Source organism: Saccopteryx bilineata, chromosome 4 (assembly GCF_036850765.1).
Source record: "Saccopteryx bilineata isolate mSacBil1 chromosome 4, mSacBil1_pri_phased_curated, whole genome shotgun sequence".
Classification (NCBI taxonomy): Eukaryota; Metazoa; Chordata; class Mammalia; order Chiroptera; family Emballonuridae; genus Saccopteryx; species Saccopteryx bilineata.
The window spans coordinates 135,055,806-135,081,584 of NC_089493.1; the positions used below are offsets into that span (position 1 = coordinate 135,055,806).

Below are 25,779 nucleotides of genomic sequence, written 5' to 3' on the forward strand. Positions count from 1 at the left end.
TAACTTGAAAGATTTCCTTAAAAATTTCAGTAACAATCTATGGCATTTTTATGAGGACAACTGATGACAATGGTGGTGTGGATAATTGTGGTGATCCATGAAAGCCTTAGGATGTGACCTGCACACATGACAGGGCCTACTGATTTCCTGTCTGAAAGAGGGCACCACGAGGCCAGAAAGACAAAGACACGTGCCAGCGAAACTACTCTATGTGATAGTATATGGTAGTATACATGCCATCATTCATCTGTCCAAACCACAGAATGGACAACACCAAGAGTGAAATGAGCCTTGATGTAAAATACAGACTTCAGGGGATCATGATATGTCAGTGCAGGTCCACCAAATGTACTACTCTGGTGAAGAATGTTGACAGTGGGTAGTTATGGCCGTTGGGTTGGAGGAAACCTCTGTATTTTTGGCTTGATTTTGCTATGAACCTAAAACTGCCCTGAACTGTTTGCCACAAATACTGTGAGGATGAAGACCATTCTCAGCAATCAGATGGTTGACATCCCAGAAAACGTGGACATCACTCTGAAGGGAGGCACAGATATTGTGAAGGGCTCCAAGGGCACCCTGTGGACGGACTTCAATCACATCAAGGTAGAACTCAGTCCCCTTGGGAAGAAGAAGCAGAGGCTTGGGGTTGACAAATGGTGGGGAACTACCTGCTGTCATGTACAGAATGTGACCAAGGGTGTGACCCTGTACACTCACTTCCTCATCATCGTCTTTATACAGAATGGTTTTCTTGTTGAAAACAGAAATTTCTCAGGGAAAAATACATCTGCAGGGTTCAGAAAAGGTCACACATTGCTTATTCAGTATCTCAAGCTTAGAAAGATGAAGGAAATGACCTTGAACTTGTAACTTGTAACAAATTTAACTGCCTTGATTCAGCAAGCCAGAACAGTTAAAATCTCGGATGGTATCTATTTTCTGGAAAAGGAATAGTTCAGTAGGCTGACAAGGTCTAAGTTGTCCAGCTATAGAAACAGCAAGATGCTGCATGATTCCTCACTTATTTGCAATATTTTAAAGATGCAATAAAAGTCATTTATTGATTTGGGAAAAAAAATTAAAAATAAAACTGTTCTAAAAAACCTATTAAAAGAAAGTGAGCGAGCAAGCAAGAGAGGTGTGCCAGTGTTACTTGTGCAGCTGTTGCCCTCCATGTCCCTCTCCTTCTTTATAAACACACCTCCTTTAAATGTTAGGCTCATTGAACTGTCTTCAGGGCCACTTTGCACCATGGCTTCTGCCTCAGCAATAAGATGACTTTCCTTTTTGTTCTAAGCTGCCAAACTGCCTCCTACACTTGGACATTTAATGAAAAGCTTCTGAATTATCTTCTTCCTGAGTACATGATGTCACAAATGAAGCATATCAGACCTTCCCAAGACAGTCGTTCAAGGTTACTGCTGCTGTTTTGAGCTGCTTTCTAAATCCCTTCAGGGTTTAGCCATTAGCAGAGACCTGAACGCCTGAAATGGAGTCATTAGAGAACAGGTGTCTAAGGGGATGGAAAATAGCATCTAAATAGTCCAAAACCTCACCTGCCAGGTAAAAACCTTTCTAGGACCTGCTTTTTCTATTATTTAAACCACTTCCAGGGCTCAAAGTACTAAGGAAGGTTAGCTACCATTCTGCAAAATGTGAACTAATCCTCAATATCAGAAGTGCACATAAAATGGCAAATCTTTAACTGTATTGCCCCATAGTCTCAAGCTATCTTATTGAATATTTTTTTTGTGTGACAGAAGCAGTGAGAGACAGAGAGAGGGACAGACAGGTAGGAGATATGAGAAGCATCAATTCTTCGTTGTGACACCTTAGTTGTTCTTTGATTGCTTTCTCATATGTGCCTTGACGGCGGGGTAGAGGGGGAGGCTAGGGGGCGCTACAGCAGAGAGTAACCTCTTGTCAAGCAACTGACCTTGGGTTCAAGACAGCAACCTTGGGTCATGTCTATGATCTCACACTCAAGACAGTGATTCCACACTCAAGCCAGTGATTCCGCACTCAAGCTGGTGAGCCTGCGCTAAAGCCAGATGAGTCTGTGCTCAAGCGGGTGACCTCGGGGTTTCGAACCTAGGTCCTCTGCATCCCAGTCCAATGCGCTATCCATTGCACCACCACCTGGTCAGGCTGAATAAAATATTAATTAAAAGGGCCAAATACAAACATGCCTTTCTAATAACAAATATTAGTTCAGAAGTATGGAAAAACTAGGTTAATAAAAATTAAACAAGTTGGAAAAAAGCAAAATAGATTATACTTAACAAAAGACATTTTCCAACATTATTCTCATCCTTGTATTTAAAACTAGACCAAACTTTGAAATATATAGGTTGCTAAGAACTTGGCTGTGACCATTGTTATTCATTTCTACACTGGATACTCTTCCCAGCTGCCCTGGTACGCCACCGTGAGAACTTCCTGTCTCCCAATATTTAGGTCAGCGGAAACCCTCTCATGTAAAGGAAATGGTATCATAAGTATCATGTTCTACTAATCATGATTTTAATTACCTAGCAAAACTCAAAATCCCTAATTTGCCAAACAAGTTGCACATTTAAAAGAAAAATTACCTCTTTTTCTAGATAAAACCCTTAAGACTATTACTAAATTCTTAAAACTACTGAACTAATTTCCTTTGGCCAGACTCCCCAAAAAGCAGCTTTTAAAATTCAGGCAATGGTTCAACCACTACCGCAAGAGACAACTGGTTAATAAAAACTGCATTAAGTGTGAAAGGTCTCTGGCTATCTTGGTTTACTAAGTGTCTGGCTGGATGCTGCAGGGCCCAGTGGCGTGAAACTGTCCTGTATTCAAGGTGAACACAAGAATGGCGGCTGTGAAAAGTGAGCCCTGGCTAAGCCCTCCCCAGGTTCCAGGAGCCAAGCTCTGAAGAGATTCACAGAGAGCTGGCTGGCTGCCTTGGAGTCAAAACTGTAAGAGTTACATGTTTTCACTGAGTCTCAGAAGTGTGGCTTAACATGCAACATTCCACATTTGGGGAAGGCTGATAGTGTAAATTGGCATAGGGTAGAACAGTGTACTTTGCTGTATTCTAAAATCATCTAACTTTAATTTATATATTCTATTAAAGGGCAAGAAGTACTACATTCTAAATGCTGAGTGTTTTCCCCTTTCTCCCTTTCTCAGCCAGTGTCTCTTTGACCACTGGTAATGCTTATAATCAGTGATGTTTTTAGATGATTACTAATAACAGATACTAATCAGCTTTTCTTGAAAATGCATTGCTAATTTCCTGTGTTACCTTAAATAGACAGCTAAATGCAACAATTACACTGACTGTATTCTTCTAAGAGGTGAAACAATGAGGGAAATTTTAGACTTCACTTTCTTCTAGGTGAGAAGGCAAATTTAAGGCTCATAGTAGAAACCTTAGCAAGGCCACTGTTTGCAAGCACAATCCCACAAAGACTCAGTTTTGGGGAAATGTGTACCACCCCTTTTCTTCGCATTTAGTAGAATCCATCTGATTACCAGATAACACCTCAGTAAACAGCTTGGCTTTGTTCCTTCTGTCAGACTAAGTTGCTGGAAATCACCCCTGCACCTCCCCGCCTCCGCAGCCCTGACTGGCCACATCAAGCCCCTCACCCGCCCTCACTTGGCTCAGCATGATGCCTCTGTGATTGAGGCACTCTTCTCTCCTGAAATGCCCTTCCTTCATTGTTCAAGGCCCAGGTCAAACACGGACTGTGGGGCACATGCCACAGTGTCCCCTGTTGGAGTCTTAGCAGGGTGCAGGAGGGATAAGACACAAGTATCTTTGTCTTCCCAAAGCCTGACAAAAGAGGACAGAACAGGGATTTGGGAATGAACGTGTGCCTCACTGAGGGAGTTCCTCTTCTGGCCATCACTGGCTCTCAGGGGCTGCAGGGATAGCCGGACGGCTCCTACATGTAGTTTTCTATTCAATCAATTAACATGAAACCAGGTCTACAGATAAGTGTACTAAGTAAGTGGAGGAAGTACCTTACAGCAGAATATATGCAAGTAAAATTTAAAACAAAACCTATCTACCTAACTGGGCCCCTCAAGCTAACACCCCATTTTTCTGCTCCCCTTCACAGAACTATGAAGAACTACCTAGACTCAGTGTCTCCATTTCCTACCACCTGTCCTTTCCTCATCCAACTTCAAGGCTTCAGTTCCAATCCAGCCACCAAGATTGTTCTCCAAAGTCATTAAACAACCTCCATTTTGTCAACTTCAAGGATCAGGCCACTTTTTTCCCCTTAAGTTTCAGTGAGTTTCTGATTTTTGAAAAACGTTTATTTAAAATGAGTCTTAGCTATTTCATACCTCTCCAAAACCCCAACCCGTCTGCTTTCTCCCTTTGGCTGATAATCTCACTTTTAAATTAATTAATTGATGGCTCTATACATTGGCTCATTGGATAGAGCAGTGGTTCTCAAAGTGTGCACCCTAGAAGATTTCCAGGTGCACCCTATGGTATTCCAGAGAAATATGTGCCTGTTGGGGACCAAAACACCAACAGGGTTTTTGGAGTTTAGATTTTTGGGGGACAGAAGTGTGGGAAATTGGCTGTAAGCTGACAGTCTGTCCCCCCCCCCCCACCTCACTTGCCCGATTAGGTTGCAAAAGGCTATTAAGCTGTGGTGCTGTAATTTACACTACCCCCAATGTTCCCCGGAAAGACTGGAGGCAAGTTTCTTCTATCTTTTGTTTGGTGTAAAGTTAAGATGATTAAGGTAGGGGTTTTCTGCACTTAACACAAGAGTAAAAAGAGAGGAATTCTTCAATGTATTGATGAGGAAATGCGAGTTTGCCTTTTAAATATATGCCCAAACATTGAAGAAATCTAAAAAAAAAATGAGTCTTAGGTCTACAACATAGTGATTAGAGATTTCCATACCTTATGATTTACACACCCCGTGATTACTTTTATAACTGACACTTACCTTTATTTGCAGTCCTTGATTTCTCATGTCACTGAACAGCTTTTCGCACTTGATTATTTTGTTTCCTCTTTGAAACATTTGTGTCTTTTGTCTGTTTTAATGTTATCGGTCACTACTCCAATTGGCATTACATTCTTAATCCCCTTCACCTTTTTAACCCATCTTGCCGATCCCTTCCCATCTGACAACAATCAGTTCTCTGTAAGAATCTATTAGTTTATTCTTGTTTTATCTGTTTATATTGTTTTTTTTTGTTTTTTTTTTTTTTTTTTGTATTTTTCTGAAGCTGGAAACGGGGAGAGACAGACTCCCGCATGTGCCCGACCGGGATCCACCCAGCACGCCCACCAGGGGGCGATGCTCTGCCCCTCCGGGGCGTCGCTTTGCCGCAACCAGAGCCACTCTAGCGCCTGGGCCATCTTTGCTCCAATGGAGCCTTGGCTGCGGGAGGGGAAGAGAGAGACAGAGAGGAAGGGGGGGGGTGGAGAAGCAAATGGGCGCTTCTCCTATGTGCCCTGGCCGGGAATCGAACCCAGGTCCCTCGCACGCCAGGCCGACGCTCTACCGCTGAGCCAACCAGCCAGGGCCTTTGTTTATATTGTTTAGATTCCACATACAAGAGAAATCATATGGTATTTATCTTTCTCTGATTGGCTTATTTCACTGATCATAATGCCCTCTAGGTCCATCTATGTTGTTGCAAATGGCAAGTTTTTATTCTTTATGGTTGGGTACCACAACTTCTTTATCCATTCATCTATTGATGGACATGTAGATGGCGTTCACATATTGGCTATTGTAAATACTGCTGCATAGGAGTGCATATGTCTTTTTGAATTAGTGTTTCAGGTTTCTTTCAATAAATACCCAGAAGCAGAATTACTGAGTCGTATGGCAGCTCTACTTTTAATTTGTTGAGGAACCTCCATACTGTTTTCCACAGTGGCTGTACCAGTCTGCAATCCCACAAAAAGTATATACGGTTCCCTTTTCCCCACATCTTTACATTTTGCTCCTCAGGGGAACCTCAGAAGCCATACTTGTACTTGTTAATCTCCACACTGTAGATGTGGAAATGAGTCTCCACCCCTCCTACCTCTCTAATAAGTTCCAAGATGATACTGATAATGCTGCTTCAGAACTACTTTGAGAATCAACATATTTGATTTTAGAATATGTACGATAAAAATGTAGAGGTAAACACCTACCAAACTAGTGTAGAATATATAATTTACAACCCAAAGAAGAAGAAACAAAGGAATAAAGAAAAATTCCACAGAAAGCAGGAAAGTAGAAAACAAGACAGAAATAAATATAATATTTAACTGATCACCATGAATTGAAAGGGATAAAAGAACAGATGGTCAAACTAAATAAAAAACAAAGTTATATGCTGAATTTATTATAAAGATGTAATAAATAAGGCAGTCTAGGCAATGGCACAGAGATAGCAAAATGACCAGTGAAACAGAATGGAAAACCAAAAACCAACCCATACATGCAGGGAATTCTGATAGACGGCATATGTGACATTGTAGATCATTAAGAAAAGGACACATTGCTCATTGAATAGAGCCAGGATGACTGGTTAGCCATAAGGGAAAAACTGAAATTGGATTCCTACCTCACACTGTACATAAAATTCAATTTAGGATTAAATACTTAAATGTGAAAAGCAAAATTTTAAATCTTTAAAAGAAAACACAGAAGTAAGGAAGAATTTCTTAAACAATACACACAAAAAGAGCTAAGCAGAAAAAAAAGATTGGTAAATTCAACAATCTTAAAATCAAATCTGTCCATTAAAAGACACTGTAAGAAAGTGAAAAGAGCCTGAGTGGATAGAGTTTCAGACTGGGATACTGGAGGACCCAGGTTCGAGACTCCGAGGTCGCCGGCTTAAGCAAGGGGTCACTCGGTCTGCTGTAGTCCCCGGTCAAGGCACACATGAGAAAGCAATCAAGGCACACATGAGATGCTGCAATGAAGAATTGATGCTTCTCATTTCTCTCCCTTCCTGTCTGTCCCTATCTATCCTTCTCTCTGTCTCTGTCAAAAAAAAAAATACAAAAAAGTGAAAATATAAAAAGCTTGAAAAAATATTTGTAACACATATAACTGAAAAGGAATTAAAATGCAGAAGAGATAAAGAACACCTGCAAATCTGTAAGATGACTGACAATGCATTAAATAAAGGCAAAAGACACAAACACGTCAAAGAGGAAACAAAATGGTCAAACATGAAAAAGACGTTCAGCAATATTAGAAATCAGGAGACTATAGGTGAAGACCACAATTTACCATTTTAAAGCCTCAGACTGGCAAAAATTAAGACACTGACAAAATCAATGTCAGAGGATCTGTCTAAAAAATCTTTATATTCTGCTAGTGGTACAAGCAAATCCTAGAAGAGTACACAGAATATATTTTTTAAAAGCTCAAAAAAACAACATACATATAATAAAATTATTATTTTTTAAAAGCACAGAATCAAAAATCTGTGCCAGTGATTACAGGGAGTGGGAATGACAGAAGGCTGAGATCAGGAGAAGCATTTCAGTGGATGCCAGCTAGTAATGATGGCAGAGTTCTTGACTGCGTGTGTGTGAGGGGTGGTCTTAAGTCTACTCCTTAGTATTAATATGCTTTATGACTTACCTTCATCACTTTAGCTTGTGTGTGTAGTCATACACACACGCATTTTTCCATTCTTTGGTATGTATATAATTAATAAGGAAAAAAGGAAAAAAATATGACTAAAAGGAGCCAGTTGATATTAATTGCAATTAGAACCATTTCCCAGTCCAATACTTACTGGTCCAAGGTCTTATAATAAATGTCCAGGTCCTTGTTCACAAGCTCTGTTGTCCTCATAACAATCATCATTTCTCTATACTTTTCTTCAGCATCTCGAAATTGAGGCTCTCGAAGTTCTTTCTTAAAGCGAATAATTTCTTCCTCATAACCTCTCTGTCGCCCTATTACCAAACTGTGATTCCTTTTTATATTGTCTATTTTTTCTTCCAAGTTCTGATGTTCACTATAAAAGGGAATGATAAATGAGGACCATTTTTAGCTTTTAACAGCTTGAAGTGGAAAAGCCAGATCTCTAAGAGAGATAAATATCACTTATCATTCTCCTTTATCACTTATCATAGCAATCAGCATATAACAGAGTCTCCCTGCTTTTTATTTAAGGCTTCAGTACGAAAGAAAACTTCCTTCCAAATCCCTTGAAGATTTAGCACCCTCTTATGTGCTAAACTGTTGATTTTTGTGTGCTGAATAAAGAACTCTCATAACATGAGAGCACTGAGAAGGTTCCTGACTTTTAGACACAAAGTAGAACACCCTTAATGAAAAATATTACACATTCACAAACTTCTGTGAATAGAGAGTGTACAAACACTGAAAAGTTATTGAATGACAGGTGTCATAATTTTGTTCACAATGTCAAAAACAAATATAATTTTATATCAATTAAACAATTAATTTCTATAGTAATACCTGCTAAAAGTTTGTACTCCCTCTATGAAAAAATTCCTCACACAAGTGAACAAAAGCCTGACATTGACCAAAAAAAGTAAAATCCCCAAACTCTTCTAAAAACTTGGTAGATAATACGGAATTTAACATGTGCTTTAAGAATTTTCATTTGTTAACAATTACTTATTATTATTATTATTATTTTTTGTATTTTTCTGAAGCTGGAAACGGGGAGAGACAGTCAGACAGACTCCCTCATGCGCCCGACCGGGACCCACCCGGCACGCCCACCAGGGGCGACACCCTGCTCACCAAGGGGTGATGCTCTGCCTCTCCGGTGAGTCCTCTGTTGCGACCAGAGCCACCGTAGCGCCTGGGGCAGAGGCCAAGGAGCCATCCCCAGCGCCCGGGCCATCTTTGCTCCAATGGAGCCTCGGCTGCGGGAGGGGAAGAGAGAGACAGAGAGGAAGGAGAGGGGGAGGGGTGGAGAAGCAGATGGGCGCTTCTCCTGTATACCCTGGCTGGGAATCGAACCCAGGACTTCTGCACGCCAGGCCAACGCTCTACCACTGAGCCAACCGGCCAGGGCCGTTAACAATTACTTACTAAGCACCCTCTTACATGCCAGGCACTGCCGTCAAGTTTATGGGCATCCTTACAGAACTGGCCTATGTTTTGTTTGTATTTCTGTTGAGTTCTGGTTGAAGAAGTTTGAAAAAAAGCAGCTGTACTTGGAAGTCTGAATGGATGTAAAAAACACTGTTATGTTCAATCACAGAAGGAATTATAAAAATATCTTGTTTGGATCTTCAGTAGCAAAGAATAAACTATTTCATTTAAGAGTTTCTTCTAAAAGCTTTACTTTTTCCAACTTGCCCCGATAACGCGTTAAAGAGCTGAAACTTGGGAGCTAGGACACCTGGGTCACATTCCTGGATGCATCACAATTCCCTGTGATTCTGTTCTGGATCTCAGTGTCCTAATGTATAAAAAAATAAAGAAGCTAAAGATGAAGAGCTCTTCCAGTTATAAAGTCTATTTCTTCATTATATGAAACAGATTTTAAATAGCTAAACCATTGGTAATGTTTTATAAATTAAATTAAAATTTCAATTTACTATATCCTTTAAAAAAACCTAAAGCATTCTTTGTTTCAGATGTCTGTATAAAGTTAAGAAGACAAATGAAAAATTTACAAGGAATGGTTGAATGAATGAGAGACCTGTTTAACCAAATGAGGTAGTTCAAAAGTGTATTTGGTGAGCACAACCTTTTTATACCAGTCCAGTGCCTTAGCATGACTGGGCTCTTACAGAATTCCTAAGGCAAAGAACTCTAAGGCAGACAAGGCAAGAACAAAATCTCTTCTGTCGCAACAGGAAGGTAGAAGCTGTAGTTGCCACTAACAAAACCAGATGTAAGAAGAATCAAGGTAATCTTCAAAAAACAAATATAAAAACCTGCCTGGTTGTCACATAATTACAACTAGGACCATCTAAAATGGGTCTCCAATGCCAAATCACTTTGGCAATACTACAGACTGCACAAGCTCTGACCCAGGCGGAGTCCACAGGCCATCTATTCTTTTAGCTTGGTACCATTATCTTATAAAGCAGGTTAGCAGAAATCTGGGGACTTGGCATTTTTAATCCTGCCTATCTACTGCAGTAGAAGTATGAATTTTATATCACTTTTTCAGTCATTTAATTCATAAGGTCTTGAAATGTATTTGTATAAAAACTGTCCACCGGCCCTGGCCGGTTGGCTCAGTGGTAGAGCGTCGGCCTGGCGTGCAGAAGTCCCGGGTTCGATTCCCGGCCAGGGCACATAGGAGAAGCGCCCATCTGCTTCTCCACCCCTCCCCCTCTCCTTCCTCTCTGTCTCTCTCTTCCCCTCCCGCAGCTGAGGCTCCATTGGAGCAAAGATGGCCCGGGCGCTGGGGATGGCTCCTTGGCCTCTGCCCCAGGCGCTGGAGTGGCTCTGGTTGCAACAGAGCGATGCCCCGGAGGGGCAGAGCATCGCCCCCTGGTGGGCAGAGCCTCACCACCTGGTGGGCGTGCCGGGTGGATCCCGGTCGGGCGCATGCGGGAGTCTGTCTGACTGTCTCTCCCCGTTTCCAGCTTCAGAAAAATACAAAAAAAAAACCAAAACAAACAAAAAAAACAACTGTCTACTGTCCTTAAGTCTCAAGGGACACTTAGGCGAAAGGCTTAAATCATTAAAAAAAAAAATTCAATTTTCTTCATAATTCAATAATAGATCTTTAAACTAAAGACTATTTTAAAAACATACTTTTTCATTTGTAAAACCTGCATTTGACCCATTTCTTTCAAATGTTGTTTTCTTTCTTCTTCGACTTCTTTTAGTTCTTCATTTCTTTTTCTTAACGTAAGGTTATCCTGCAGCCATCTTTCTTGTATCTAAATGTAAATATTAAATCAGTTAACAAAATGATCAAATTACCAACATGTGATTCAGAGCAGGCAACTACTGACAGGTAGTGCTAATTCTGCCTTACTTAGAATCATGTTAAACTCAAGAAAGGGAGAGTAAGTCAGGGTGAAGGATCCCTTAGCTTGGGCTAATCTGGATGGCACATATACACACAGAACAGAAATTTACATGATGAAATAAAAACTGTAACTAAATATGCAAATATTTTATACCTATAATCCAATGAATCACCTTGCACAGGAATACTGATCTAAAAGATCACAAGACAGCAATACTACCATCAAAATCTCCCCCACTCTTATTTTTTTTGCCTAATTGTATTTGTCTCCTAACATGTGTCAATACTGTTAGACACTATTAAGTATGTCAGATAAGATCCTTACCTCCAAGCTGACAAATAATAATCATACAAGATAAGTTAAGTGCCACAAAAATAGTAAATATGTATTTACTTGATGCTTTCATGGCCACTGAACTGAACTGAAAGTTTAAAAAGTGGGCTGTTCTTACTTGCCATTACGTCTGATAAGGGGTTAATAACCAAAATTTATAAAGAATTTCAAAACTCAACATAAGGTAAACAATCCAATAAAAAAAGGGCAAAGGACTTGAAGAGACACTTCTCCAAAGAGGAAATACAGATGGCCAATAGGTATATGAAAAAATGTTCAACGACCCTAATCATCAGAGAAATGCAAATTAAAACCACAATGAAATACCACCTCACACCTGTCAGAATGGTTCTCATTAACAAATCAGCAAACAAGAGCTGTCGAGGGTGTGAAGAAAAGGGAACCTTCCTGCACTGCTGGTGGGAATGCAGACTTGCGTAGCCACTGTGGAAAAAAAAGGTATGGTATTTCCTCAAAAAATTAAAAATGGAACTGCCTTTTGACCTAGCTATCCCAGTTTTAGGAATATATCCTAAGAATCTCAAAACACTGATTCAAAAGAAGAAATGCACCCCTATGTTTATTGCAGCATTGTTTACAATAGCTAAGATCTGAAAACAGCCCAAGTGTCCATCAGTGGACAAACTGAATGAAAAAGCTGTGGTACAAAAAAAAAAAAAAAAAAAAAAAAAAAAAAAAAAAAAAGCTGTGGTACGTACACACAATGGAGTCCTACGTGACTGAAAAAGAATGAAATCTTATCTTTTGTGATGGCATGGATGGACCTGGAGATTATTATGCTAAGTGAAATTAGCCAGGAAGAGAAAGACAAATATCATATGATCTCACTTCCATGTGGAATCTAATGAACACAGTGAACTGAGGAATGGAATAGAGGTAGAGGTGGGGTCACAGGGTGCAGAGGAACAGCTGTCAGAGGGAAGGGGGATGAGGGGGTAGAATCAGAGATGGTGAAGGGATTAGTGAAATTATATGATATATACATAATACATAGATACAGATAACAGGACAGCACATCACAGAGGGAAAGGAGGGAGGGGGTCAGGGGAAAGGAGCCAAAAGGGGTGTAATGGGGGACCATGTTGTTGGGGGGTGAGGGTGTTATATTGAGTGGGACACTTGAATCCATGTTAACATAATAAAATTTTTAAAATTATTTTTAAAAAAGAGCACATATTTTAGAAAAGCCAAACTGGTGTTATAATAGGACTGGCTTCTGGCAAAAGACTTAATATTTAGGCCTTTAAGGAGATATTCAAGTTTTGAAAGTACTTGTTTAAATGTGGTTTCAAGAAGTTAGGAGTAATAAGTTAAACAAACTGGATGAACTTTACATATGACTTTGTCTTGAATTCTTATAAAAGTAGTTCTACAATCAAATACGACAGTTAAATAATCACAAAGATGTTCATCTTAGTGTTATTTGTAGTGGTGAAAAATATGAAAATGATTTTCATATCCAACAAATAAGTGAAAAATAAAAATTAAGTTTCTGAAGAACTCTTCATGGAATTGATAATGCTTATTGATTATGCTTATTGTTTAGAATATATACACATATATGCATAGAAAAACTGTAAGAAAATTCTGTATAACAAAATGTTAACAAAGGATTTCACTACTAAAAGTGAGTTCGTTTCTTGTTTTTGTTTTTTTAATCAGAATTTCTACAGTGAGCATGTAACATTTTTATAATAAGAAAAAATTTTAAATGAACATTACTACTATGAAGAATTTATATCTAACATTCATATTAGGAAAATTAATGCAATGTTACTTAAATATAATAAATTGTTATTGTAATTTTGGGGTAAACTTTATTCCTGTGCTTGGCAAGTCTAAATATGTTTGTGGTAACAAATAAATAAATAAATAAATAAATAAATAAATAAATAAAAGCAAGCCAGCCTTAAAAGGTGACAAGCACACCAAGTCTTTGAAGATTCTACAAAGCATGTGGTGACTAGTACTATCTACAGGTACAGCTATCTCACATTTTGCTTCAAAAGGACAAATAAAGATGGCATTATTTACAATAAACAAAGTTGGCTGTTCTTATTGAGCTGTTTGTCCTTAAAAAGACCTAATCATTTAGCAGTAACAGCAGCAACACAATTATTTCAGTAGGTTTCCTAGTGACTACAATGGAGTATATTGTCAAGACAAACATTAAGAAAAAAAATTGTAAGTTCTTTGAAATTTAGACAAAAAATTTTCCTGTAGAATCAATGTTTGGCCATAAAAGCCTGACTATAGAAAACTCATCACAAGTCCAAAATCAAGACTTCTGAAGGAGGGAGCTAAGACTCTCCTTCAATAACCCTTTCAGCTGAGATAAACTCAGAGTCATGTGGGAAGTGGGAGGGAGAGGCGGATCTTCACAGTATCTTGTTGCCAAGAGTAAAGGCACAGTCACCAGGGAAAGTGCACTTGGGAGGTGGGAGAGGCACAGGACTTTTCTCACATGTTTAGTGTCCTAGCCAACTTGCCCACCTATAAATCACAATTTTGAGGGTTTTCCCCCAAACTGTCATCAGTTTTCCTGGAAATAATATAAATATATACTCACCTATTAAAGGCAAAGGTGACTAGAATAATAGGATTGTAAATGTCCTTTTGTTGCCAAGACATCTTAATGTACCACTGCAGTTGCTGTGACTCTCTTAAGATTCTTCTATGGGAGACTGTCCTTGTACTTTTTCCTTACCAGGAATAAGAAATCAGGCTATTGCTTGCCTTCAGCTAATATTATATAACACTGGAATTTGCTTTCATGACCACATGAAATAACTTCATTTCTTAAAAATTTATTTTTATTTATTTTTAGGTGAGAGGAGGGGAGATGGCAAGGCAGACTCCCACATGCACCCTGACCGAGATCCACCTGGCAACCCTATCTGGGACTGATGCTGGAGTACTGAGCTATTTTTAGTGCCTGAGGCTGTCATGCTCCTACAGAGCTATTCTTAGCACTCTGGGCCACATGTGCGAACCAACAGAGCCACTGGTTGTGGGAGGGGAAGAAGGAGAGAAGGGGAAGAAGCATATAGTTGCTTCTTCTGTGTACCCTGACTGGGAATTGAACTTGGGATGTTCATATGCCAGGCCAACGCTCTATCCACTGAGCCTCCAGCCAGGGCCACAAAATTATTTTTCAATTATAGTTGATGTACGATATTAGTTTCAGGTGTACAATGTAGTTACTAGACATTTATATTAAGAAGTTATTATCCCCATAAGTCTAATACCCACCTGGCACCATAAAGTTATTACAATGTTATTGACTATATTCCCTATGTTATACTGTACATCCCTGTGACTGTTTTGTGTGTGTGTGTGTGTGTGTGTGTGTATTTTTCTGAAGCTGGAAACGGGGATAGACAGTCAGACAGACTCCCGCAAGCGCCCAACCGGGATCCACCCGGCACGCCCACCAGGGGGCGATGCTCTGCCCCTCCGGGGTGTCACTGTCACGACCAGAGCCACTCTAGTGCCTGGGGCAGAGGCCAAGGAGCCATCCCCAGCGCCCGGGCCATCTTTGCTCCAATGGAGCCTCGGCTGCGGGAGGGGAAGAGAGAGACAGAGAGGAAGGAGAGGGGGAGGGGTGGAGAAGCAGATGGGCGCTTCTCCTGTGTGCCCTGGCCGGGAATCGAACCCGGGACTTCTGCACGCCAGGCCGACGCTCTACCACTGAGCCAACCAGCCAGGGCCCCCTATGACTGTTTTTATAAATGGCAATTTTCACATCTTAATCCTTTACCTGCTTTCACCCATCCTATCTCCCACCTCATCTGGCACCCATCAAAATGTTCTCTGTATGAGTTTTTGTTCTGTTCGTCGGATTCCGTATATATGTGAAATTATAAGGTATTTGTCTTTCTCTGATTTCACTCAGCAGAATATCCTCTAGAGGTCCATCCATGTGGTTGCAAATGGGAAAATTTCCCTCTTTGTAGGGCTAAATAATATTCCATTGTATATGTGTCCCATATTTTCATTCATCTATTGATGTATACTTAGATTGCTCCTATAGCTTGGCTGTTGTAAATAATGCTGCAATAAGCATAGGGATGCATGTCTTTTTAAATTAGTGTTTTGAGTTTCTTCAGATAAATATCCATAAGTGGAACTGCTGGGTCCTTTGGTGTTTCTTGTTATAACTCAGTTTTTTTTCAATCTACAGTGTGTACGTAAAGTCATGGTGCACTTTTGACTGGTCACAGGAAAGCAACAAGACGATAGAAATGTGAAATCTGCACCAAATAAAAGGAAAATTCTCCCAGTTTCTGTAGAATGATGTGGCAGCATGTGCGCATGCGCAGATGATGTAACACCGTGTATACAGCGGAGCAGCCCATGGCCATGCCAGTCGAGATGTGGACAGTACAGAGGAAAGTTCAGTGTGTTCTGTGGCTCGCTAAATTCAAATCCATGACCAAAGTGCAACGTGAATATTGGCGCGTTTATAACAAAGCGCCACCACATAGGAATAACATTACTTGGTGGGATAAGCAGTTGAAGGAAACTGACAGTTTGGTGGAGAAACCCCGTTCTGGTAGGCTATCAGTCAGTGACGAGTCTGTAGAGCAGGGGTCTCAAACTCAACTCAGCATGTGGGCCGCAGAGCAAGAGCACAGCCGTTCGGCGGGCCGCACTAGGTCTACAAAAGGCAACTGTTACGCAACACTTTTCTCACTGCAGTTGAAAACAAAAAAAAAATCAGTACAACAAGCACAATCGTACATGCAGTTTACTTGGTGTCACAAAACGACCAGAAACTGTAGTTCGCATCACAACTGCTGTTAACTAAGCTAATATCTAGCTAGGATGCTAGAGAAATGAAAAATACAAGTAGGCCCCTAGGCTTACTTAATTTTATTCAAAATATTTTGAACTTCGTGGATTAGTCTGCGGGCCGCACAAAATTGTTCGGCGGGCCGCATGCGGCCCGTGGGCCGCGAGTTTGAGACCCCTGCTGTAGAGGCTATACGGGATAGCTATTTAAGGAGCCTAAAAAATCTGTGCGTGAGCCCACATCAAACTGCACTGAATAGATATGAAACTGGGAGAGTTCTTTTATTTGGTGCAGATTTCACATTTCTATCGTCTTTTGTTGCTTTCCTGTGACCGGTCAAAAGTGCACCATGACTACGGACACACTGTACTTGTATAAAATATCTTTTCCCATCCCTTTACTTTTATTCTGTGTGCATCTATCAATTTAAAGTGGGTCTCCTGTAGGCAGCATATGTATGGGTCTTTTTTTTTAATCTATTCAGTCATCCTATGTTTTGATTGGAGTACATTGTTTACATTGAAAGTAATTATTATTATTTTTTGTGACAGAGAGAGAAACAAACAGGAAGGGAGATGAGAAGCATCAGTTCTTCATTGTGGTTCCTTAATCTCCTTAGTTGTTCATTGATTCCTTTCTCATATGTGCCTTGACTGGATAGTTATAACAGAGCAAGTGACCCCTTGCTCAAGCCAGCCAACCATGGGGTCTTGTCTGATCCTATGCTGAAGCCAGTGACCTTGGGGTATCAAACCTGGGTCCTCTGTTTCCCAGTCCAACACTCTATCCACTGGGCCACTACCTGGTCAAGGTGCAAGTAATTATTGATAGGTATGTAAGAACTGTCCTTTATGAATTATTTTGATTGTTTTTGTAGTTCTTCTCTGTTCCTTTCTTATTCTCTTGCTCTGTTCTATGTTGATGACTTTCTATAGTGTTGTGTTTGGATTCCTATTTCTTGCATCTCTTGTAGATATTTGGTTTGTGGTTAACATGTACTTCATATATACCAAGCTAGATTTTGGATAATCTATTTTAAATTGATGGACATTTAAGTTCAAACATCTAAAATCACTACAATTTTTACTCCCTCCATATTTATTATTTTTTACTTCTTTTGTAAGTGTGTGTATGCCTCGATTTACTGTTGTAATTACACATGATCTTTCTACTTTTGCCTTTTAACCTTTGTACTAGCTTTTCAGTTGTTTGACCCACTGGTTTTATTGCTTACTGTCAGTGACAGTATTTTTCCTCTCCTATATTTTCTTACTCATATTTTTGATCTTTTAATTTTCTTCTAAAAGAAGTCCCTTTAATATTTCTTGTAATACTAGTTTGGTGGTGATGAAGTCTTTTAGCTTTTACTTGTCTGGGAAGTTTTTCATCTGTCCTTTGGTTCTAAATCAGTGGTCCCCAACCCCCGGGCCACAGACCAGTACCGGTCTGTGGGCCATTTGGTACCGGTCCGCAGAGAAAGAATAAATAACTTATATTATTTCTGTTTTATTTATATTTAAGTCTGAACGATGTTTTATTTTTTAAAAATGACCAGATTCCCTGTTACTTCCGTCTAAGACTCACTCTTGACGCTTGTCTCGGTCACGTGATACACTTATCTGTCCCACCCTAAAGGCCAGTCCGCGAAAATATTTTCTGACATTAAACTGGTCTGTGGCCCAAAAAGGTTGGGGACCACTGTTCTAAATGATAGCTTTACTGGGTAGAGCTATCTTGGTTGTAGGTTCTTTCTTTTCATCACTTTAAGTATTTCTTGCCAATACTTGCAATTTCTGTTGAGAAATTAGCTGACAGTCTTATAGGAACTCCCTTGTAGGTAATTAACTACTTTTCTCTTGCTTTTAGATTCTCTCTTTGTCTTTAACCTTTTGTATTTTAATTATAATGTGTCTTGGTGTGGGCTTCTTGGGTTCATCTTTTTGGGGGTTCTGCACTTCCTGGATTCGTATGTCTACTTCCTTTCCCAGGTTAGAGAAGTTTTCAATCATTATTATTTTTTCAAAATATTTTATTTACTAATTTATTAGAGAAAGGGGGTGGAGGAGGAGCAGGAAGCATCAAATTGTACTAGTTGCTTCTCATATGTGCAAGTAAGCCCAGGGTTTTGAGCCAGGGACCTCAGCATTCCAGGTTGATACTTTATCCACTATGCCACCACAGGTCAGGTTTCAGTCATTTTTTTAAAATAGGTTTTTATTTTTATTTATTTTTTTAAAATAGATTTTTAATCCCTTTCTCTCTCTCTTCCCTTCTGCTACCCCTATGATGCAAATGTTGTCCCAGAAGTCCCTTTAACTATCTTCATTTTTAAATTATTATTTTATTTATTTTTTCTTTTTACTGTTCTGATTGGGTGTTTTCCACTACCTTGTCTTCCAGATTGCTGATTTGATTATATACTTAATGTAATCTGCTGTTGATTCCCTCTAGTGTTTTCTTTTCATTTCAGTTATTGTAATTTTCATTTCTGAGTGGCTATTTTATTTTCTGTTGAATTTCTCACTGAGTTCATCTTCCCCAGAGTTCACTGAGCATCTTTACACCCAGTATTTTGAACTCTGTATCTCTGATAGGTTGCTTGTCTCCATTTCATTTGGTTCTTTTTGGGAAGTTTTGTCCTGTTCTTTCATTTGGGATGTTTCTTTGTCTCTCATTTTGGCTGACTCCCTGAATTTGGTCTATGTATTAGATAGATGTATTTCCCAGTCTTGTAGGCTGGCCTTATGTAGTAGGTGTCCTATGGGGCCCAGTGGTGTAGTCTCCCTGATCACCTGAGCCAGGTACACCAGGGGTGTCCCTTCAGTGGGCTGTGTGTCTTCCTGTCGTAGTTGTCTTGAATGCTGCTGGCAAATCAGTGAGTGGGTGGGAATGATCCTCAAGCCGATGGCTATGACTACAGTGGACAAGCTATTGTCTAGGGACTGACCCAATGGAGTAAGATTCATGTTAGCAGGGTTCTAGTGCCTGCCAAGTCTGCCATTTGGGTATATCATTTGTAGAGCTGGTTGGGTGCTTCTGTGGTGTAGCCTGAAACTAGCCAACAGGTGTGTTAATTCTGGGGTATCTTGTGAGGGGCCCTATTACAAGCCAATGTCAGCTGCTGTTTGTGCCTTGTCTGGGGCCACCTGGTAGGAGCCACACAGTGATCTGTGGTTGATTGCTATCTGTGCTGGGCTTGAAGATACCTGGGATTGGCTACACAGTGAACTGGGGCCAGCTGCCACTACAGCCAAGCTTGGGGCTGCTTAATAAGAGATGCAAGGTACACCAAGGCCAGCTGCTGCTTGGTTGGACTTTGTGAATCTTTGAGAGACTTTATGAAAGTTTGCAGCTGAGGCACACTGCTTGTGTGGAAAAGCACTGAAAGAGGTTCTGGCTATGCAAACTGGGTGGGGTAGGGTCTCAGGGAATCACCAGGATGGGGCAGAGTGTTACCCAGGTTAACAGAAAGCTTAGATTTGGTATCTGCCTGCTGGCTGGGTGGGAAGAAGGCTCAATAGAGGAACAATGGCATCCACCAGTACATTAGTCCCTGGAGAGCTGATCTGACCCCTGCACCTCCAGCCCTTGCCATAAAGCTAGTCAATTTAGTCCCTTCCCATGTCTCTGGAACTTTTTGAGCGGTTGCTCCTATGTTGAAACTCAGAGCGAGTGAGTCTGAGCTCAGGCCTGATAAGACCTGCAGCACCTGGGTCTCTAGCTGCCCGTTTTTTTTCTCAGACACAATACCCACTGGCTTTCATAGTAAGATATTATGGAGACTTCTCCTCCTAGCATTGGTGCCCTGGGCTGGGACCCTCACTCCTCAGCAAGGACTCCACAGCTGAGATATCCTTCCCAATTCATTTTTTTTTTTTTTGTATTTTTCTGAAGCTAGAAACGGGGAGAGACAGACAGACTCCCGCATGCGCCCGACGGGGATCCACCCGGCACGCCCACCAGGGAGCGATGCTCTGCCCCTCTGGGGCGTCGCTCTGCCTCGACCAGAGCCACTCTAGCACCTGGGGCAGAGGCCAAGGAGCCACCCCCAGCGCCCGGGCCATCCCTGCTCCAATGGAGCCTCGGCTGCGGCTGCGGGAGGGGAAGAGAGAGACAAAGAGGAAGGAGAGGGGGAGGGGTGGAGAAGCAGATGGGCGCCTCTCCTGTGTGCCCTGGCCGGGAATCAAACCTGGGACTTCTGCACGCCAGGCCGACGCTCTACCACTGAGACAACCGGCCAGGGCCCTTCCCAATTCATTTTTTAAAATATTTTTATTGATTGATTTTCGAAAGAGGGGAGAGAATGAGGGAGAGAGCAAGTAGGGTGAGGAGTGGGAAGCATCAATTGGTAGTATTTGCTTCTCATATGTGCCTTGACTGGGCAAGCTGGGGTTTTGAACCAGTGACCTCAGTATTCCAAGTCATAGCTTTATCCACTTCGCCACCACAGGTCAGGCTCCCTCCCGTTCTTAATTTCCACATTGTGGGTATGAGACCTGCCCATTCCGCACCTATTCCCCTCCTACCAGTCTCAATGTGGCTTCTTTATATTCTTAGTTTCAGGAATTCTGTTCAGCTCAAATCTCAGCATTATACTTTCAAAGTGGATGACTTTGGGCAAATTAGTTTAGTCTCTGAGCCTCAGTTTAACTATAACATGGTGATAGCACCTGTTATACAGAGCTACTGTGAAGATTAAATGATTTAATGTATGTAAAGTAATCAGCACAGTGCCCACCACAGTAATTGCTAGTAAAATGCCTCTAGGGTCAAATCTGATCTTATACTTTATGCCATGAGAATTCTAATTACATTCTACAAGATGTCAAATATCAGAGAAAGGCAGAGAAGAAACCAGATGCAGTTATAGTACATCAGAATTGTTTTTCTATTATACTAGTAATTTGACAATGTAGGGTCAAGTTCTACCTGTTACTACTTTTTGACCTTGGGTAAGTTAGGTCACTTCCAGTTCCCATCATGTGAAAAATGTTTTAAATTTTCTTGGTTAAATACCTAGGAGTGAAAAAGCCTAGCTAGTTTTGATGGGTGCTTACCCTAATAACTTTGCTCTCTAAACACTCAAATATTTATTTTAGGCTTCAGTTATACCACCATTTATGGAACCTCATCAAGGGATGACAAAAATGCTAATATACACTTTAAAAGAGTGGTCCCATGAAGTTTGCTGAAGATATGGTTTCTATTATTCTTTACCATGTCCTCCTTTCTGTGTATGCTTACGGAGCCATTTTTCTCCAGTACAGCGAACTGGTTTCCTTTTAGCTTTGGGATAAGGTGAAACTTACCTATCTAATTGTGACTTCCTTTCTTCATGTGACTACTAAAACCTTTGGCAAGAATATCAAATTTCATGGCCTACATTTTATAAGAAATAAATGCTTATATAATATCATCAATAGGTTTCACAACTTTCAGTGAAATGATATATAACAAAACCAATTTTACCACAGGCTCATTGCTATAAACATGAGTTAAGTTCCTAAGCATCTCATCAACATTATAACAATGTTATTTAAGGACCTACTATACTTACTACTTCCTTGGTTTCATTAACTTTTTGTCCTTATTTCCACATTGTCTCATTTTCCCTTTAATTTAAAATGTTATTTGACATGGCTCTATATATATGTTAGTAAATAATTTCTGCAACAAGGTATGTTACAGCAAACTAATACAGCCAGATTCACTAAGTTTAGACCTTCAACATGAAAAGGGTCACAGATTGGTAAATCTTACTCATCTTAGTATATGTATATGGAAGGATATATTACTGATTTATAGACTGTGATTTAAAATAGGTTACCTTCATAAAAGATAACTTAGTATTTTGTTATATATGCATCATAAGTTTATGTAGTTGGTCAGCATATATTACATGGCAGATTTAATTTCTTTGACTGACATTCCTATACTTGAAATTCCTGGCACTATAGTCAGAGACCCTGAAAAAAGCTGATACAGCTAATCTTCAAAGAGATTTTTTTTGTTTAAAATTAAATTTAATGGGGTGATATTGATCAATAAGAGTACACAGGTTTCAGGTAAACATTTCTATCACATTTGAACTGTTGACTGCATATGTGTCCATCACCCAAAGTCAAATCATTTTCTGTTAGTTTATATTTGTCCCTCTTTACTCCTCTCCCCCAGTAACCACTTCACTTTTATCTATGTCCCTGAGTCTCAGTTTTGTATCCCACCTATGTGTGAAATCATATAGTTCAAAGAGATTTTTAACCACTACTTATATCTAAGTGATTAAAGCATTCAAATAGCAAATTTTGTTTAAAGCAGCAGGAACAAAAAAATTGTGTACAATTGACCCTTGCACAACACAGGTTTGAACTGTGCATGTCCAGTTAGTTATACATGAATTTTTTTCCAAAAACACTTGAATACCTGTACTGTTTTTGACCCATGGTTGGGAATCTGAGGGTGCAGAACATCACCTGTATGCACTGAACTAGCCATCTTATATAGGGAACTTCAGCATCCTCAAATTTTGGTATCCATAGGCTGTCCTGGAACCAATCTTCCATAGATACAAGGAACAACTAAGTCTTGGGGAAATCAGAAGTTATACATGAAATTTCAACTGTGCAAGGTTGCGGGGAGTGGTTACTCCTAACCTCTGCATTGTTCAAGGATCAAGTGTAGTTTTTAAAGGTAGATGAACGGTCATGCTTGCAAAAGGCATGTTGAAGATAGTTTTTCTATGTGATTTTAATTATATTGTGGAAATAAACTTCTTTAACAGAGAAAATTAATGATATAGGAATTATCTAAAAGATTATCTAATATATAGGTATTTTACTTACAGACTTTAAAAAATATATTGTTATACCTCAATCAATTTTGTGTAATTTATCCTATGTAAAAATATGCTAGAATAAGGCCCTGGCCAGTTGGCTCAGCAGTAAAGTGTCGGCCCAGCATGTGGAAGTCCCGGGTTCGATTCCCAGCCAGGCCACACAGGAGAAGTGCCCATCTGCTTCTCCACCCTTCCCCCTCTCCTTCCTCTCTATCTCTCTCTTTATAGCTTTGGGACAATGTGAAGGTTCCAAGGCTCCATTGGAGCAAAGTTGGGCTGGGTGCTGAGGACGGCTCCATGGTCTAAGCCTCAGACCCTAGAATGGCTCCGGCCTCAATGGAGCAACGCCCCAGATGGGCAGAGCATCACCCCCTGGTGGGTATGCCAGGTGGATCCTGGTCAGGAGCATGCGGAAGTCTGTCTGACTGCCTCCCTGCTTCTAACTTCGGGGGGAAAAAAAAGCAAGAATAAGAAAAAATACAGATGTATATAGGATGTTTACTGCCACAGTTTGCAAAAAGAAAAAAGTAATCAAGTAAATTATAATACATATATACTACAAAATGAAATATTTTATAATCACTAAAAGGAATATTACCAATCTGTGAAATGAGTTTATATATAAGATTAAATTACATTAAATGAAAAAAGCAAGGTGCAGAATGAGTGGTATAATCACATCTGTAAAAAGTAAATGCATACACATATACACGTTATCTGTCTGCTGGTACATGAGTAAGAAACTCCTTTAAGAACAAAAGGCTATTAATGGTAATGACCTAGGAGTGAGATTGGGAATTCACGGAAAGGGAGGGAGAGTTCTAATTTTAGGATTTTAAGTTTTTATCAAGTGGAACTTTTATTGAAAATAAAAATGAATAAAAGGAAATAAAATAATGTTATTGGAATTGATATTCTCTACTATTTGCATTTCTACTTACTGGACATATTGAAAATAGAAGTAAAAAATAAAGAATGTTATTGGTATAAGCGATACCAGAAGCTATGAGCAAAAAAAAAGACCTACCTTCTGTGTATCAATATCTTTTCTCATGATTTCCATTTCCTTGTTTATCTTTTCTTTGTGATTCTCGCTTTCACTTAGTTGAGCTATTACTTTATTAAGTTCAGTTTCTTTTTGCTACAAGAAAGAAAATTCTTTAAGCATAAGAAATGAAAAAATATAAACAAGTTTTAAGTTTTAAATTACCTTCTTATAGTCGTCTTTCCCATCTTGAATATAATTCTCAATGTTTTTCACAAAACCATAAATATTTTTAACCTTCTCTTTGATATCATTCATCTGTGGAAAAATATTATTAAATACACACTGGTTGAGAATCAGGGCATTTAAGAACATTTATTTCCAAAGAATTATATTAAGGTAACAAAAACTTATTTGGAGAGCACAGTGAAATGCTGCCTTGGGTTCCAGTTTCCATCACCAGCAAATTATATTATCTCAGATAATTCCCTTCATCACCTATGGAACTGGATTAAATAGTCTCAATTCTCAACTTTTATTATAGATCAAGAAAACAAAGTGATTTAAGTTTAATTCTTATTCTAACAAGAATTTCACAAATCTGAAAATACTACTTATTTTATCATGCTTTTAATTTCATGTGAAATAACAGTGTCCAACATGGTGCTCTGAACATAATGTTTAATATTTATATGTGGTAAGTAAACACATAAATTAAATCTTACTTTATCCTGTGTTATTTTGTTGCTTGTATTTTTTCTGTAGATTAATTCTTCTTTTTCCTGCTGAAACTTCTCCATTGTTGTTTCCAAAGGGCTTATCTGCTCTTTAGCATCCTAAAAATATAAAAAACAAAGTCTTACATACATTCTGTTATCTTATTTCAGGCATCAGACTTAACATAAAAGCCCTTTCCCATGTATCAGGCCTTAAAAATCAACTCATTTGCCTCTTCTAGCAACCCTATGGGGAAGGTAGCATTATTTTCATCCCATATTTCAGATAAGTAGACAGGTACAGAAATGATTTGTCCAGTGACAGAACAGCCAGTAAACAAAGGAGCCGTGATTCAAATCCCATCCAGCTTCAGAGTCTCTCTCCCAATTATTTGAACGTGTGGCTTCAGGTATAAGTTTTTAAAAGTCTGCAAGGGCCCATGTGAGCTCTTTGTGACCAAAGAATAGGAAAGTTCATTTACTCCAGGTCTTTTACAGATAGGAATAGGATTATAAAGGACACTTCTGTCTTTAAGCTTAGTTTACTAAGACTGGGTAGATTTTTTACAGGAAAAAGAAAAGTGTACTGTACACATTGATATCACTGACATGTGCATACCACTTTGGAAGGAAATGGGGTTTCAAGTAACAAACTAATTTGCTAATCAGAAGTCTGGCTCTCCTGGGTCCTCATTTCCAAGATGACTAAGAAAGCTAGGCGGTGGTAAAGTGGACAGAGCATTGCCTGGGGGCGCTGAGGACCTAGGTTCAAAACCCTGAGGTCGCCGGCTTGAGTGCAGGCTCATCCGGCCTGAGTGAGGAGTCGCAGGCTTGAGCGTGGGATCATAGACGTGACCCTAAGGTTGCTGGCTCAAGCCCAAAGGTAGTATTATTTTATATCATACTTAAAGCCTCTGAGAGTTTTTAATCCAAAAATACTTAAGTAACATAGTACCTATAGATTCAGTAATATATTTAGTACTTTCTGAATGTGTATAATTATGAAAACCTATTCAAAAACTTAATTGGTTGGGCCTTAGATTTGATTAATCTAGACGAGGGATTCCAAATGGGTTCCATTCCATGTGGCAGCTCAGTGCCTGTTTGCTATCTGGGTATGGATTCCAAAACTAC

General features: G+C 39.7%; 1 protein-coding gene across 3 annotated transcripts in view; it reads right to left on the minus strand.

The window, feature by feature from the left end:
* RAD50 (RAD50 double strand break repair protein) overlaps positions 1-25,779 on the minus strand; it is a 104,593-nt gene that overhangs the window by 11,874 nt on the left and 66,940 nt on the right. For all 3 annotated transcript variants that reach the window (XM_066278396.1, XM_066278395.1, XM_066278393.1), the window contains 5 exons: positions 24,655-24,765; positions 24,155-24,247; positions 23,972-24,085; positions 10,740-10,867; positions 7,777-8,001 (listed from right to left, as the gene is read on the minus strand). In XM_066278396.1, the coding sequence (XP_066134493.1) occupies positions 7,777-8,001; positions 10,740-10,867; positions 23,972-24,085; positions 24,155-24,247; positions 24,655-24,765 (671 nt within the window). The remainder of the gene's footprint in view (positions 1-7,776; positions 8,002-10,739; positions 10,868-23,971; positions 24,086-24,154; positions 24,248-24,654; positions 24,766-25,779) is intronic.